General features: G+C 43.2%; 1 protein-coding gene across 1 annotated transcript in view; it reads left to right on the top strand.

Annotated features, from left to right (window-relative positions):
- Nucleotides 1-18,338, top strand: part of LOC310957343 (nuclear receptor coactivator 2-like) — a 43,488-nt gene that overhangs the window by 18,102 nt on the left and 7,048 nt on the right. The window contains exons 5-15 of the mRNA XM_083927870.1: nucleotides 2,425-2,602; nucleotides 3,962-4,150; nucleotides 6,248-6,349; nucleotides 6,613-6,753; nucleotides 7,727-7,874; nucleotides 10,728-11,925; nucleotides 14,813-15,041; nucleotides 15,206-15,424; nucleotides 16,389-16,586; nucleotides 17,904-18,012; nucleotides 18,116-18,284. Coding sequence (XP_083783996.1) covers nucleotides 2,425-2,602; nucleotides 3,962-4,150; nucleotides 6,248-6,349; nucleotides 6,613-6,753; nucleotides 7,727-7,874; nucleotides 10,728-11,925; nucleotides 14,813-15,041; nucleotides 15,206-15,424; nucleotides 16,389-16,586; nucleotides 17,904-18,012; nucleotides 18,116-18,284 — 2,880 coding nt within the window. The remainder of the gene's footprint in view (nucleotides 1-2,424; nucleotides 2,603-3,961; nucleotides 4,151-6,247; nucleotides 6,350-6,612; nucleotides 6,754-7,726; nucleotides 7,875-10,727; nucleotides 11,926-14,812; nucleotides 15,042-15,205; nucleotides 15,425-16,388; nucleotides 16,587-17,903; nucleotides 18,013-18,115; nucleotides 18,285-18,338) is intronic.

An 18,338-nucleotide genomic window follows, 5' to 3' on the forward strand; every position in this document is an offset into this window, starting at 1 on the left:
TAAGCTCAGCTCGAATTCAGTGAGCCCCTGTTATCACGCTCTGAGGAAAAGATAGTGACACAAAACAGTGACACCAGGGCTGCTTATTCAAACAAGTGTCCGTTTACAACAGCGGCCTATGATTGACCAACTAAGTAGCACTCCCATTTTCACAACAGACACAACAGAGGGGAACAGTTTAAATTATTTATTCTTCAAAGTGAAGCAGTAGAAGTGCAGGTTTTTCCTGTACGTTGTTGCCTCGCACATTCTGACTTAAAATGGCGGTACCCTTTACGGTGACGCAGAGAGATAACAGTTCCTCTGGCTAGCAGCAATACCCTCATCGGGCCTATTCCAGCGTGTGCATGTGTGTGTGGTGACGTATAACATGGGACCCAATGAGGTATAAATACCTTTCTGAAAAGCCAGATTAGAAAAGGAGGGCGGAGCTTGACCACACACACCCACACACACACACAAGCTATATATAGCTTTCACCAGCCGCAACATTGGCTGAGGTATCTGCTGGGAAATAAATATCATTCTAGCCAAGACCCCTCTATTCTGTTCTGTCCTATTCTACAGTGGAGACCCAGTGATAAGCAGGCAGACGTACAGTAGGAGGCTTGTGTCGACGTGTGGTCGGCTAAAGGACAAATCACACTGTGTACATGTAGATGGAAAATGCTGAGTCGACAGGAATGAAAGAATGAACAGATACACACACCCACGATGCTAGAGAGGCAACCGGAGACTTGTTTTTAATGCCTTGATTTATAACAGCACACTGCAAATGACTGCTTGGTATTTTAACATGACTTTAATTACGGAGCTTCTGTTTTATTTTTTTTTATTTTTTTTTGCATTTTTCACCAAAAACAGATGGATTTTATTTCTTTATTGTGTCGTTGCATACAGCATCATTGGTTCGGTTCATGTTATTTTAACATCTTCACAGAATTTAAACGTAACATTTTGTTATGTTTACCAAAAATAGAAAAATAAAGAACACACATAAACAATAAAAACACTGGTATATATGTTACCCATCATAGCTCGCATAGCCATATACAGTGGGGGTCAAAATTAGAGAACAAAGTATTAATACTTGATTTATTCTAAAATGTTATGGTTTTTATTTTCATAATTTGATAGAATATCCACTGTGGCTATACCACTGCTGTACTAGCATGTTCTTTTAAATAACCAAGACACATACTACTACAGTTTTCTATTAGTTTCATTTATTACTTTAAAATTTGTACGGTTAGTCAGTAAACAGTAATGGATTTTAACATGTTAAAGATAAGCACAGTGCATAGTTTACATGTGTGGCTTTATAGAATATTGAATTCCCCCGTTTCCTGCCTTCTAAAAAGAGAGATGGTTAAAAGGGGAAATTGAGTGATCAACTCCTTTAATGAGTAAGGGCGCACTCACACTGTCCTTCCGCACCGCGCCAAAATCGGTTCGGACATAGAAAAAAGAAGGATGGACCACGCACGGACATTTAACAACAACAACAATGGCGGTGAAAGGTTCACGTTGGTGTGATGCGGAGGTGGAGTGTTTACTGCAGATTTGGTCGATGAAAAGATTCAAAAACAGTCGACAAGACGCACAAAAACTCTGAGGTCTATGGAAAGATTTGTAAACAAAGCGACGCATCGCGATGACGTCAATCAATGCGTGTGACGTGTTACAGCGTGATGACGTATGGACAGCAAGAAGCATTTGTGCGAGGCCCAGGTAGTGTGAGTACAAACGGGCCTGGGGCGCGGAGGGAGAGGGAGGTGGGACAAGTACGGTACAGTGTGAGTGCGCCCTAAGAGTGAGTTTTTATGTTCAACAGTTTGCTGTGTTTTTCTAAGTACCCCACTTCCCCAAATATTTGCTCCTTTCATTTTGAAATGTCTGACTTGTAAGTTTGATTTTAAAGTAAGCCCAGTCCACGCAGATCACAAATCCTTTACTGTATATTTACAAAAGACGAGGCACTTTCTCTGGTGCCAAAACGTGCGGACAAAAATTAAACATTCGTGCTAAACGAATGCTAAACTCGCTCACATAAAATAACAATGGTTAAACTTTGAATGATGTTTTAGAAATGTATTTTCAGCAGGTGGAACTTTCACTGTTGATTTATTAACTGAGTCTACTTAGCTTGGCGGAAAGATCAGGTGAACTTTAATTAACATCCGATCTCCCCTCTTTATCCTCACTTTTTTTTTTCTTCCCCTTCTTTCTCTCCTGCTTGCCTCTAATCTCTCTCTACCTTGTCTTCTCCCTCCCTCCCGCTGCTCTAACGGTCTCTTCTACCGTGTCCCTCTCTCCAAACATCCCCGCACCTTTACTTTCCACCTCTTCTCTCCGTCCAACCGTCTCGTTCCTCTCCTCTGCCTTCCTGTCTTCGTCTCTGTCTCCTCTTCCTCACTCTCTCAGGCCCTGGACGGCTTCTTTTTCGTGGTCAACATGGAGGGCAATATAGTGTTTGTCTCGGAGAACGTCAGCCAGTATTTGCACTGCCAGCAGGAGGAGCTGATGAACACGAGTGTCTACAGCGTGCTGCATGTCGGAGATCATGCTGAGTTTGTCAAGAACCTCTTGCCCAAGAGCCTGGGTAAGACCTACAGGGAGTTCAGTGGAACATGGTGTGATGGAGACGGGATTTCACATAATGTGAGATGTTCCCTAGGCACCATATTGGGGGTCCTCAACTGTCCTTAACTAGTAGCAGGTCGTAGCTACAGTTAGTAGTTTGCTGTCAGCAGCATTACAGCGTCTGCTAGGCTAAATTTAGATTTTATTTGAATTAGCTAGTAACAACGCAGAGTATGCACATATCCTTGAACCTTTCTTGTCTTTATTTCTTAAGTTTTAGCTCGAGGTGAATCACCTCAATGAACCTGAACAAAGCGGAAGCTGTCTGTCAAACCAGTGGGATTATTCAGCAGAGCAAACAATATTAGAATTATGGTGATCTTGTGTTGACAGACCTGTGTCAGTTCAAGTCCACAGAGCTCCGGAGAATTAGAAGTTTAGGCTTGAGATCAGTTTGGAAAAACACAGTCGGTTGCAGGTGCAAACCTATAAGTCGTAGAGTGTGGTCTTTACCTACTCTGTAAAGTGTCCTGTTATAACTTTTGTTAAGATTTGGCACTATAAATAAAATTGAATTGAATTGAATTGAAAAAGGTTTTCATATAGGTGCATACCGGAGAACATTTACGGCTATACCAATACGTCTGTGTAATACAGTGGCAGCTTCTGGTCTTTTTAGGAGGGAAGCTCATTTTTCCGGCCTACATCATAAATGTGTTTGTTTATTTATATATAAATACCAACTAGGCTTCTTTGCCAGGGACTTGGCCAGTGTCCTCTCAATTGCTGCAGAGCCAGGCTGCTTAAACGGCCTTGGCCCAGCTGGAGCTGCTGCGCCAGGCTACTGTGAAGTCTGAATTGAATTGAATGAAATAATATCATGTAGAGCTGGGCAATTATTCAATATGATCATCAATCGTCTTTGAGTGAAATGTTCTCGTGATGAAATCTTATATCAACATGATACACCATGTTATCTATATTGATAATAACAAGTGCATACTCACTCAAAATTCCTCTTTTAAGATAAATCATTATTAATTACCAGTAAACATGCTATATTGTGATATACCGTGCATTGTTTAAGATAGGTAAAATTAATAGAATATCCTGGCTTCACAATCTAACTGAATGGCTGCATAAGTATCGCCATTTTCCAGCGTCTCGTTATCCCAACTCGCTCCGCGCTACGAGTGATGACCGTTGGTTAGCAGGTGAGATACCTTTCCAGGGGCTCGTCTTTGCAACACAGGATACGGCCGTCTGGCGTTGCGATGTGCACGTTGGCACTTTCAAAGCCAAATATCATCTGCTTTTCATTTTACACGCTCTCATTGACCACCTGCTCATGTGTTCGGTGTCTCTCTTTATCTGCCAGTCAATCATCGCAGCAGTGATGCGTCCAACAGGAACAGCCACACGTTCAACTGCCGTATGCTGGTCAACCCTCACGCCGACGGCGAAGCCCGGCCGGCATCTGACCAGCAGGACGCATCGCAGCAGAAGTACGAGACCATGCAGTGTTTCGCCGTCTCCGAACCCAAGTCTATCAAGGAAGAGGGGGAAGGTACTGCTTCTAACTTTTATTAGTTTTTTTTTTTACTTATTCCCTTTCTTGCTTTTACTGTTTACTTCATCTTTTGACGTTTGTTTCTTTTATAAACGTTTCTCGGCCTTTCATTTGGATTTAATTCAATCTTTCCTCATTTTCCCTCTCGATCTTCATCCTCTGTTGCACTCCTTGTTTTAATCTCTTGTTCCGTCCCTTTGATCCCTTCTCTCTATGTGTCTGTCTTTTTAGTTTTGCCCTTCCACTTATATACATGTTCTTTCTCAACATTTTTCTCTCTCTCTCCATCTTTCCATCTCTGTCTTGACTTTCTGTCATTTTCCAATCACTTCTCTGTTCCCACTTTACGCAGTCTCTTGTGTCCCGTCCTCCTTTCATCACCACCAGTCCACCGGGAGAGACATTAATTGGCACGTGGCACTTTGTCATCTTCCCATCTTATCTTATCACGCACACACACACTAGGGAAAAAAATCGGTCTGGCACTCTAATTTTAGTTGTCTGACAACGAGATATTGGGCTAATCTCTCCACTGACAGGAGGAGGATGTCTGGTGGACAGATTGAGGTGTACTCTGATGTTAAAACTTAGCCTGAGTCTGAGATTGCGATTCCTTGACTTTGCTGATGAGGCTGAAGTTGGTGTTCATGATTTGAGTTTGATTTGAATGCTGCAGTACGGCTTAGGTACAGCTGTGGTCATAGTTTAAGTTCAGTTCATAACGTTAAGAGTCCCGTTGTTAAAATCACATTGTTGTAACAGACCCATAAGCAATCGTATATTGATGATTTACAAACTCACCAAAACTGTGCCTTGCACTCCGTAAGAGTCCGAGTAAGAGTAAGTCGTAATTGTAATGTTAAAGATACGATAATAATGTTAAACAGAACATGATGCAAGCACAGATACACCAGGCATTTCTCAATACCAAGTACTCCAAGTTCGGACTTATGGGCTAAGTAGTTTAGACTTTGCAAGTTCGACTCGGGAGCCCAGACTCCGGAGGACGGGAGGACGCAGTACGGCCGTTAATATGAAATGCATTCTGGGATACCTGCCTGTCCACAAGTCGCCTCTGATGCATCCTCAACAAAATGAGCAGAGCAAGTCACATCCGGGCATTTGGACCGCACTCGGCTAGATGCAGAATATTGAATTGCGGCTGATGACGTTTCACAGGTCCACCAGAACACGTACAAGTGCAGACGAGAATTGAGAATGAGAAACATCTACAGGCTATTTAAAGGGAGCCGAATATTAGAGGTGTAAGAAAATATTGTGATATTATGTTTTGTGTTACTGTGTTGATTCTCAAAAACACTGTATCGAGGGGGGTCGATCTTGGTCATTAAAGCTGTCTTTAACAGTCCGTAGCAGGTTCCATTTTAAAACTAGCGTGAAGATATTGGTGTTTTATGATGCTAAACATATCCGTTGGTACCAACTATGGTTCGAAGTTTGCAAAGTAACTTTTGGCAATGGAAAAAAATTTTTTCAAAGAGGTCCCTTTACCTCTCACCTCAAGGTATTTGAATAAAAATATATTCTATGGGTCCCCACGAGTCTCCCCTTTACACACATGCTAATACCATGCGGTCTTTGGCAGTATAAATGTGTGATAATGTATCTTCAGCCATTTGACTCTCCCACTCCAACGTAATCACAGATGCGTAAGGTGGTGTGTTCCTAAAATTACATTTAAAAAATCCCAATATATCAACTTGCTTACAATATCACAATGTATCATAATGTATTGAATCATGACCACTGTATCATGCTATCTTACCACCAGATCCTTGTCAATACAGCCCTGTTCATGTAACTTTTAACTGTACTGCTCGTACGAAGCTTAGAGGTATGATTATGTCAAAGCTCCGTCAGACGCTAAGCCACACCGCCTCCCCCTGGTAATCTGCAATCTTGAGTAGACACGTTTGGAGGATACGAAAATAGAAACGATCGCCCATCCCTACAGCCCTATTCTCTACCACCCTACCTATATTCTCATATACATGTTAGGACCATTGCATTTAGGTAGATGTAAGTGTTGGTGAAGGATTTCCTATTTTAACCCGTGCTTTTCCAAACATGCAGATTTCCAGTCCTGCCTCATCTGTGTGGCGAGAAGAGTCCCCGTCAAAGAGAGACCTGTGATGCCCACCTACGAGAGCTTCACCACGCGGCAAGACCTACAAGGTAGGACTGGGGGGAGGTTCTAATGCACTGTGGGATCAGTCAGTATAGTAGTGTATAATGTTGTCCACATCCTTTTTACATCCGTTTTTTTTATTCTGAGGTCAGGACCATGTTAGAAACAGTGTCAACGTTTCTTCAGCAGGGTGGATGTTTGCTGGAACTCTAATCCACTAGTTTAGTAATTATTACCGTGCTGCTTCATAAGAGGCAAACATCTGAAACATGACAGTAATCCGTTAACATCAGGTCTTCTATCTGTCTAGGGAAGATCACGTCCCTGGACACCAGTCTGCTCCGTGCGTCCATGAAGCCGGGCTGGGAGGACCTAGTTCGGCGTTGCATTCAGAGGTTTCACCTGCAGAATGACGGGGACATGTCCTACGCTAAGAAACACCAGCAAGACGGTGAGCAAGACAATTCAGAGCATTAGACAACATTAAATGTTGATCTTGAAGCAGGTCAGAGGGCTGAAAGATTATTTATATTAAAGAGAAATGCATCTGGAGCCAAAGCATGCTACACTTCTTTTCTACTGTCAGGTCTGCTTCCAGTGATCAGCACCTCACTACTTTCCTCGGATTGCGTTATTATTCTACCGTATTTTTCGGATTATAAATCGCTCCGGAGTAAAAGTCTCACCAGCCGAAAATGCAGAATAAAGAAGGAAAAAAACATATATAAATCGCACTCGCACACTATACACCACAGGTAGCATCTTTATTTCACAATGCACTTCTGCCATGACCCGCCCCCGCCGAATTTTGACTGGTTGACGTGTGTGTGTGTGACGATTGCTGATATACGCCGAGTCTCTTTCGTGACTGAGATAAATAATAGCCCGGCCTATTATTTGATATTTTACGGTAATGTGTTAATAATTTCACACGTAAGTCGCTTCAGAGTATAAGTCGCACCCCCGGCCAAACTATGGAAAAACTGCGACTTATAATCCGAAAAATACGGTACATTATAACCATCACATTTCACCAAAAAATACACTTTATACCTTTTATTAAGTTCCTTTCAAAGTCTATCTCTGCAAGGCGGTGATTCTAGTTTTAATTTTAAAACCTCCCCCATATTATTTATTATTTCTTTCGGTAGCTGAATTATTTTCATTCTTTTTAATTTTGCAATTCTTGATTTTCCTAAGTTCAACAGGGACTTGTTGAGGGTTACCTGCTTTATATTTTATATGAGGAATCAAAGGTTGCAGAAGCATAATCTACCTATTATCAATGCTGGGAGAGTATGTATGAATGTATTCCCCTTTTCGGGGAACCAATTTGTAGGAAACACGTCGTATATTTTGTCTCCCTCACCTGCTGTTACTCGTGTGTTCAAGTGTATATTCTGTCTATGTCTGCCCCTTTGTAGTTTTGAGGAACGGCCATGCGCTCAGCCCTCTGTACAGATTCTCCCTGGCTGACGGGAACATCGTCTCAGCTCACACCAAGAGCAAGCTGATCCGATCTGCAGCGACCAACGAACCACAGCTCTACATGTCCCTGCACATCCTGCAGAGGTAAACTCTTTTTACTTTTAGTTCACTGTCCCGTGTAAGTGTCATTCATTTTGTAAGTACGTTTGTTTGTTTCCTTTTCAATAGAGAAGAAACAATTAAATCAGAAAATCCTCTGTATATTGTTTGCATCAAAGCTGTTCCCTTTGACCATGGTATCTTTAAAGTCTAACAATATATTTCTTTATATTAAGCCTTCCTTGACAAGAGACTAGTTTGAACTGATTCTTATTTCAGTGAAGTATTAGGGTTATAGTTGAGTTTATGGTCTGCCGATCCCAGCGAAAGAAGCAGGGTTTAAGTCCCTTGATACATTTTCTAAACCTATTACACATTTTTTCATATGCTTATAGATTTATAGTCTAGCTCAGTAGGATTAGTATAGAATATCTTCGTAGTTGCAGTTTTCCAACAAAGAGTAAAACTTTTAAATAAAAATTCACTTCTTCAATCTAAAACCCAAACTGAGGCTGCAACAGAGAACGGAGAGACTCTGTGTGGTCAGAGACCATACATTATACTGTCCAGCAGGAACTGGAAAGGGACATTAAAGGGCTCTCTTTTAAACCTGCAGCGAGTCCGTCCGGAGGAAGCTTCGGACTCAGGGGCGTTCAGGATCACACCTGGTGTTGAGGTTTATCCTGAATGAGGGACCTGACTTGGCCAGATAGATTGATTTTCTCTGGATTGATTGAATTTCCATTTGCTCTGCACATCCATCTCTGAACTTTCGTTTGGAGATCTCTTGGGAAGAGATCATCTGATTATCACCACCTATGTTGATGATAGACCAAATCAACCATTCAGATCAACAAAGCATATGACGTGCTAACAGTGTCGAGGCAAAGTAAACAACATGTCGGTAAAGGATATTCGCCGTTTGTGTAACACAAATTTACGAATAAAAGGCCCAATTTCAGGTGCCCGGTCCATATTCCAACAGAAGGATCAGAGAGAAAAAAGCCGATCTGCGAGTAAAATACAGTGGAGTTCGCGAGATCAGGATGGTCTTGCGAGGCTAGGTCTGTGGACTGCCGGCCGCTGCAGGGTGTGTGTAGAAGAGGCACAGCATGTGTGGTACAACATAACCCCCAGTGCTGATAAATATCTTAGAGGAAGCACTGACATGTGAAATATATTGTGGTTTTAGCTAGTTAATGTTAGCTTGCATGCTAATGCGGACGGATTTCTAGCTAGGTGGCAAAATGCTGTCTCGAGTGAACAACGTCAGCTAAATCATCCAGACTCCTGGATGGTTTGTCATTTGCAAATGACTTTATCAGCTAAATTTCTGAGGTTACTAAAGTAACTAAGTTAAAGTTAGCTGGCTAGCTTTAGCCTGCTCGCTCTCTGACAAGAGCAAGCGGGCTGTGGCTTACCCCCAAACTAACCTTTCTTAAAATAGGCTTTTCCCTCATAAGACATAAATATTTTAATTACAAAATAATAATAACAATAGTATTTGCAGTTATCTGTTAAATAGCCCTCCACTCGGTATGTTGCTCTCACATGTTCTCTCAGTGTTTGTGGTTTCCTCTTGATTTGGACAAAGGCCTGTAGATTAAGAACAAAGAGTCTCTTATTCAGAACCACCACCACATGTATAGAACAAAACTGACACAAGCACTACCAGCCAGTCCAGTATACTGTACCCCCTTCACCCCCCACCCCCCCCCCCCCCCCACCCCCCCAACGGGAGCAACTGCGACTCAAACAGCATCCAGCCTTTAGTATGACCATTCAGAGTCAGGAATTGGAAAGTGTCCCGAAAACAATGCCAGGACTGTTACCCGGGGTACTGGGGGGATCAATGGCGAGAACTTTTTACTTCCACAAGTTTCACATTGAAAATGATCACTACAGCACAATGAACGCTTTGTGTATTTGGTGTTTGGCTGAAGCCGATTCTTGTTTAAAGCTCTCTCTCTGTTACAGCTTTAGGCCTTATTACAACTTTGTTTCTTCAGTTATGTACACTGTGTCAGAGCTGATCTCTGCATGAGTGACTTAACCTCTTCATCGTGTACTTTTTACTTTATCCAGAGTGCTATCATTGCCACTCAATTAACTACTTTTAGTAGACATTTTTCTGAAAATCACCAGTTGCAATGTGATTGTTTGTTTGAACACTGGGTCGTGCTTTTGAAGGGGCAAATACAAAAATGCAGCAGTTAAATATTCTTTGTTAAAGTCAAGAAGTAAGCATGAAAGTTCAAGTTCACTTTGCTTTTTTGGCTGTCAGCAGCTTTAAGCGGGATTCTTTAGGGATTTTTAAGGGGATTTTACCGATATTGCAGAGAAAAATTACCAATCTGGTGGCAGATATAGTGAATTTTTGAGCTGGAACGAAAGCAATACTGTGTGGATTGTGCACTGTTATGACTTTAAGTTACTCAGAAGGCTGCTTTCCATAAGAAACTTAAACAGTATTATAGAAATGAGCACTGAGAAATAAAAAGAATAATAAAAAAATCAATATCAGTCAATTGCTGACAATTTAAATAAAGAATAAAATTAAATAGCTACAGTAAAGGGCTCAACCGATACCGTTTTTTTCTCCAGCAACGCGGAGCTGCCTGTGGACGCCTGTCTGTAAATCATGCCATGAAAAAAACTATCGCGAACGCAGCAGCCCGCATCGGCAGATACCGATAAACCTAAAAAACGCAAATATCATATCATATATCACTACTACAATATATGACACCATTTCTGAATCATTGCATCATTTTCTGCATTATATGTTCTGTAAAAAAGGTTTTCATATCGGAAATCATATACAACACTACTCATACTCTAATATCTCTGTGAAAGGTCAATATCGACCGATAATATCCAGTTTCCTTTTCTGTCCAGGGAGAACATGCGTGGCATGACCGCAGACATAGCTGGCAGCCAGGTCATGGCCAAGCCAACAACCCCAACCAGTGTGGGCGGCCCCTCCCCTTCCCCTGATGCCAGCGTCACCAGCAACACGAACCACTCCACCACGGCCTCCAGTGCCCCAGGACGTGGTTGTGGGTCTGGTCAGGCATCCACGCCTCAGGGAAGCGGCCAAGCACTCAAGTTAGGCAGCCCTTCAGCCCAGGGAAGCCCCAGCATCGTCATGTTGTCTCCTGGTCATCGCCAGAGCCCCAGCATGGCGGCTAGCAGTACCTGTAGTAGCCCTCATCTCTCTCAGCATCCCTCTGGTTCTTTCTCTCCTGCAGCTGGACTCCACTCGCCAGCATCTGTATGCAGCAGCACAGGAAATAGCCAAGGGTTCAACTCCCTTAGTGCACTGCAGGCACTCAGCCAGGGCCACAGGGTTTCCCAGGGACTCACAGAGGAACAGCATCCAGAGTCACCTGACAGAAAGTCGACTGGCCTTCAGAGCCCTCCTCACAGCAACAGCACTGGTAGCCAACAAGCCAAGAACAATTTCAGCTTAGAGGCCGATTTCTTGGGAACTTTTGAGGAGCAGCAAGACATGCTGTCATCCCCAAACCAGGAGGGCGAGCAAGGAAACGATGGTGACCCTGACAGCTTCGAAGGTAACGGAAGCTTATCAGAGCCCGGCAACGCCCAAAATCGCCTTCTGAACACAAAAGGGCACACTAAGCTTCTCCAGCTCCTCACCACCAAATTAGAGCCTGCTGATCCTTGCTCATCACCCCCCCTGGGGGACGACCAGAAGGATCCGCTAGGTGGGCTCGGGGGCGTGGGTGGGGCTGGGCATAATAACCACCCCTCCTCACTAAAGGAGAAACACAAAATTCTCCACAGGTTGCTTCAGAACAGCACCTCACCCGTGGAGTTGGCGAAGCTGACGGCTGAGGCTACCGGAAAAGACACCATTGGTCCAGAGTCGGCTCCAGGGGACAACACTGAACTCTGCACAAAACAGGAGCCGGGGAGCCCCAAAAAGAAGGACAATGCATTGCTGCGCTATCTGTTGGACAGAGATGATAACGGCATCCTGGATAAAGCCATCAAGATGGAACCCAGCGACGGACCCAAGCTGTTGAACATTAAGACAGAGAAACAGGAAGCAGGTTTCAGCATGGCGGACCAGGTCAGTGTTGTTGAAAATGATATTTATTGTAAGTGCTGTTACTATTAATCTGTCAGCGGATTGACAGAAAACTACTCGCCAGCTATTTTGAAAATCAGTCAATCATTTAAGTCATTAATAATGCAGAAAATGCCAATTGCTGGTTTGCTGGTTCCACTTATCAAATGGATTAGCTGCTGCTGTTATGAGTAAATAAATATAATGAAGGAATCCGATCACTTGACAACTTTGACTTATGGATGTATTTAACAGCTCCTTTAAACACTTCCAGAGAGAAGCAGAGTGAGCTGACACCCTGGAGCTGGTGTTTGATTCTGTCGGATATGTGTTGACTTCCTCTGGAGGCAGCTGATGACAGGCTGTCAGGAGATAGTTAGCACACTCCCTGTAACACAAGATGCTCTGGCAAGGGATTCAGCCGAGTACTGTGTAAACTTTACAAGCGTGTGTGTGTTTCAGTGTGCGAGTGTGGAATAGGGAAACAAAAGGCTTGTGCAAATGAGAATTCAAAAACACCATTGTGATTGTGTGTGCAGCTGTAGAAGAAAAATCGATCCATGTCTGAATCGATTCACAACTCCCAAAAAATTTTAGATATCGTGTGCCCAATATATCGCCATAATTATAAACTTTTTACACTCTTTGCATAACACCAGAGGATGTAGTGTCAATGGTGCTATTGGGGACACAGTTGTTTCTGTAACAATCACGATGCAGCACTCAATAATCCATTTATATGGGCTAAAGTTTATCCACTTTGTTCATCGGAGGCCGTTCTTTGGTGAAGAAAATGCTGCGAGTCTCTTCCCCAATCACTGTTTACAGTCTTGATCCCGTCTTTGAGCCCTTCCGGTCAGCAGAGCCGGGTCGGTGTTTACAGTATGTGGCTCAGCATGTATCTTTGTATGTAGTCGCACATGTCTGTCTGAATACACAGCGGGTATGTTGTACTGTGTGTGTGTATACAGTAAATGCACGCATGAACAAACCACCCAGAAGAGTGAAAGGTGATTTGCGGCACTCTTGGTTTCAGGAGCACCAATATTTCAGTGTAGCGCTCTCTTGTAGCAAAAGCTTGCGTGTGTTTTTTTTTTGTTTTCTCCTTCACATACGAAATAGAAACAGCACGTTTTCTGAAAAGTGCTTTTAATTAGGAATAAGATTAGAATTAAATTGGAGAAATAAAGAATAGGGTGTATGTTTTAAGTGTAAAGAAGTGAGTGCAGAAGAACATGTGACAGTTTGTGTTGTGTATCCGGGTTACAAAGTGTGTGTTAGTGTAAGACTGTGTACATACATACATACATACATTTGTATTATATGTGTGCTGTGTGTGATAAAGCTGGCAGATGAACACCGACACAAACACTTCCATTGAACTAAACATTAGAACATTTCTTTTTATGACAGTTATCCGCAAAGTGTGCAGCTTTGGTCACTGCAGTGTGTTGACGCGACTTATTTTCTGACGCGCGCTCTCTTGGGAGAGTGTGTGTGCGTGTGCGTGCAGATGTGTCTGTGCACATCGGGGTGGAACTCCGCCGTGCGCGATACAGATCAGAGGAGAATTGTAAACGTGACCATGTGGCGACTGAAGTGACGAGCCATCGTGTTAATTAGATAGGTAACATACTGTAAGGCTATCAAGTTTGTTTAACTTACAGGACAAGGTAAAGACCGGTTCCATAGGAAAGGTATCCTTAAATGACTTCTGTTTTGATCTGGCGCTATGTAGAAAGTAAAATTTGATAAAACTTGACCTTCCAGTCCACTTGTTTTTTAAAAAAGTTGGAGGCCACAATGTCCCTCACGTCCCCATTTTGCCCTTAATGTGTGGCTTTGTTGTGAGTGTGTGTGTGTGTGTGTGTGTGTGTGTGTGTGTGTGTGTGTGTGTGTGTGTGTGTGTGTGTGTGTGTGTGTGTGTGTGTGTGTGTGTGTGTGTGTGTGTGTGTGTGTGTGTGTGTGTGTGTGTGTGTGTGTGTGTGTGTGTGTGTGTGTGTGTGTGTGTGTGTGTGTGTACACACCGGCTACACAGAGCAGTGACTGTACTGTACATCACACATGACCTCATTAGTGCTGGCAGTTTATTTTTAGCTCCTCCTCTATTCATCAGCCAAACAGCCGGAGGAAACCAGTGTGTGTGTGTGTGTGTGTGTGTGTGTGTGTGTGTGTGTGTGTGTGTGTGTGTGTGTGTGTGTGTGTGTGTGTGTGTGTGTGTGTGTGTGTGTGTGTGTGTGTGTGTGTGTGTGTGTGTGTGTGTGTGTGTGTGTGTGTGTGTGTGTGTGTGTGTGTGTGTGTGTGTGTGTGTGTGTGTGTGTGTGTGTGTGTGTGTGTGTGTGTGTGTGTGTGTCGGGTTAAATTACGCTGTATTGCTGCGGGGAGTTCCGTTTCTTTCACTGTTGTCATTGAAAAGGAATATCAGATTTCTCGTTTTCATTTTTTGTTTCGCTGCTTCTCCGTGTTTCCATTTAGTTATTTCCATGTATTAATTTCTCTGCGTGTTTATGAAACAACAGAACAAAGACAAAAAATACCTTATTCTACTTTGAATGCATATTTTATATGATATTAACACCAGGAAGGATAAAAATACCTTGTATTTGAGGCACCGGAAAGCTTGAAAGTGTACTTTTTTCAGGATTCATGCGCAGTGAAAATTCTTTCTGTGTGGTTTTGAGTTTATAAAATATATAGAAATCATAAACCATATTCAGTGGTATGCGTGGATCAACAGCCCAAATGAATAAAAGATCCATCTGGTGACTGTGGCTGTGATAGAAATCTACATTACAATCTAAATGGACATTTAATCCCTTGAATTTCAGCTGATAAGGCGGTAAATGTCATTGAGGTATCTGATCCAGTTGTTTTCTGTGGCTGTTCTCAGACCAGTGAGTTGGAGGACCTGCTGGAGGACCTGCAGAACAGCAGCCAGCAGCAGCTGTTCACAGGCCAGCCACCAGTCCGAAGACCGGCCTCCTCCTCGTCCTCCTCCTTCGCTGTGCCGCCTGGTTCCTCTGTGGACAAACAGAGCATCATCAGCGACATCCTGCAGATGACAGACAACAGCAGCCCCCCCACCCAGCACAGAGCCCTGCCTCCCATCGGCCCCGCAAGTACGTCTGTCATCTGGAGAGATTTCTGACTCTTGAAATTGAAAAAATATTTATCATCTTAGGAGAATATTGATTCCTTCATCATATCTTCGTCTCAGGATATGTAAAATACTTTATACTGTATAACCAATAAGATAAAGAAACACAGATTGTCCTCCCAGCAGGCTTTAATGGTGCCAGGCAAGGCCAACCGGGTCGTGGTGCTCCTCCAGTCAGGAGCACATCTCTGGACAGCAGTATGGGCCCCAACCCTAACGCTGGCAGGGCTTTTGCCCCTCAGCACAGGAACACCGGCCCCTACTCCTTACTGCAGCATCAGCAGCAGCAAGGCATGATGGGAACCCATGCAGGTATGGCCAACCCAGCTGCGATAGCCGATCAAGGTTAGCAGGAAGATAAATAGTGCCCTGTGGTTCCAGCCTCAAATACTGTTGTGCACACAAATATGCATACAAGTTCTGATAGCATACTTTCAAATGTCTTTTATGTAATTTTGGCTGTAAAATTTACTTTGGGATACATTTTCATATTTGCTAAAATCATTTCTTCCGAACACAAAACACTTCCTCTAATTCTTCAAACAAGGTGATCTACATTAGATGCACATCTTTGTTCCTTTATTGGATATAATCACTTTTAGGCTGCGTTCACACTGCAGGTCTTAATGCACAATTCTGATTCATTGGTCAAATTCGATTTTTTTGTTTGTCTCTTCACATTACGTGTTTAAATGTGGCCTGACTACCGATTGCTGTGTGAACAGTTCACACCATTGAAAAGATCCGCATGCGCAGTTGATCATTGATGACATCACGCCACAACGGTGTTTAGGGAAGTGAACATGGTAACGCCAACGGGTATTGTAGGACTCTATGGCTGAATGCTAAGAACAGTGTGTGGCAGCACACTATCCTAAAACTATACTTAACCTTCACTCTCCCTCCACTGGCCGCCTGCTTCACTGTCCTCCATGTTGGTTTTTGATTCTGTTCCTGGCTCCGGTCTGTGGCACATTTTTTTTTTCAGTCAACTTTATTTGTCCTTAATTTACAAAACAGTGCAGCGCGGGTCAGAATGACGTCGGATTAAATGCCACCTGGCTGTTCAGATTGCAGTTGCATTCAAAGAAATCCAATACGTAGCCGATTCAGTAGCACATTTAAAAGTGGCCTGATTCTGATTCGAACATGTCAGATATATTCCGACTTGTGCTGTTCAAACTGTCAAAAGCAAATCACATATGGGTCACATGTGAGAAGAAAAATCAGATTCAGGTCACTTGGAACTGCAGGGTGAACGCAGCCTTATAATCCCCAAATCTGATCATTTTGTTTCTCCCCAAATCAGGCATGCTGAGTAATGGGTCAATGCGGGGCTCCATGCAGCAGGGCTGGGGTCCCCAGGGGCCCATAGGAGGTACTCCGGGGCCAATGATGAGCCATGGGGTTGGACCAAGTCGGATGGTCCCCAACATGAATTCTGCGCTGCCCACGAGAGGCCCACCTGGATCCAGAGCCATGGTCAACATGCAGATGATGGGCAACGGTGAGAAGAAACAATAATAGTAACTTTATTTATAGAGCAAGTGTATTTAGGGCGAGACCAGCTCTACCTTTGCTAGTTAGACGGCACATGTTATGGGTGCGAAGTAAGGTGAGAGGGGCTTAAAGAAGACTGTTGCTTTTTAAACGAGGACTTGTTGCGAAATGCCTCTGCAGAAAATATTGTGGGACATTTAAACAGCAAAACTGAAATCTGTAGCACTAAACTTGACAAAGGAAACCAAATGACACATTTAGCATCTGAAATAAATCATCAATAAGTTGCTGTTCCTCGTTTTGAAATTGCGCACAGGGAAGCACCAGCGGACAGCAGCTCTGCTCTATTATGTTCCCAATTTAGAGAATGTGATACTCATCAATGATGTATTTCACTCATGCGCAATAATCACAATGTTTACTTTTACAGTGTCTATTTACACTAAGGGGAAAATAATACAACCAAAAATACTTGGTTAGGGTTAGGCAAAAAACGGGTGATAATAACATTGTTGGCTACACCCATAGTACAAATAGCATACATTGATATTTGTACCCAGGGGTAAATAGCCTTTGCACTTTTTAATGACCAGTCTGTGGATTAACCACAGAGCCGCAGATATAACTGTTAATTGTTATGACTAATGAGCCCCGTAAATGGCAGGAGTACATAGCAGCTTTGACTTTAGATCAGGTTTTGGTTGGTCAGAGGCACAACGGCTTTCTGCTGCCTCAAGATAGCAATGTGCCAACAATGCACCTGACCACACCTCACTTTAAAATCCATACACATGGGTGCACAGATGGGTGCAAGTACATTTGCTACTTACACAACTTGGGCGCTTGGTGTAAAAAATTAAAAACTGTGGCTGACTGAAACTAGCAATGATAGCTGTTTTCCGCCGGGTGGAATATAGAGCCCCGAGTTTACAAAGTGCTTTGACAGACAAAGTAAAAAGCAGTTTACCCAGAAGTCAATTACAACAAATAGCTAAACAGTAGGGCCAAACAAAAACAAGACAAAGTGATGGTAAATAAGAAGAAAACATAAGACTGTAGTAAGAGTAGCAGAAAGACGAGAAATAAAAGCTAAATCAATAGTTGTTACAGTAGTTACATAAAGGAATACATTGCTTTTTCCAGTTCAGAGTGTGAAAGCATTGGTTTGATTCTGGAGATGCCTCTTATTTGAAAGGAAGCAGGTCTGGACACGTTTTTGATGTGTGGTTGAAAGGTTCGGTCTGGATCAAAAGAAAGAAACAGCCATCGACTCTTCTCAGATACCTGAAGTTATTCTGACACTGTATATGTTTCTTTCCTTCAGAGATGGAGATGGCAAACTCAGGCTATCCTCAGCAACAACCTCCACCCAATCAGACTGCATCATGGTCAAACCAAATGATGGCTATGGATCACTATGGAAACCAAAGCAGGTACGTTATTCATCCAATTCAGTTTAGACATTAGCAGTAGTTCTAGAGTTCAGATGTGGGCTCTGTCGAGTGTGGTGTGATAATGACACCAAGATACCTACAGGCCACCGTACGCCGCCCCCCAGGAGGATGGGATGCGGTGTTGCGGCCCGGGGCCTGAGGGCCAGCCAGATGAAGGAGCCCTGCTGCACCAGCTGTGCTCAGTGTTGAAGGACTACGAGGGTCTGGAGGAAATCGACAAGATGTTGGGAATCCCGACGCTGGCTGGACAGGTGAGCCACTTCAAACTGAACTAAGAATGACCTGGCTGCGGAACAATGAGAAGT

Source organism: Echiichthys vipera (genome assembly GCF_963691815.1).
Source record: "Echiichthys vipera genome assembly, chromosome: 15".
In the NCBI taxonomy this organism is placed as follows: Eukaryota; Metazoa; Chordata; class Actinopteri; order Perciformes; family Trachinidae; genus Echiichthys; species Echiichthys vipera.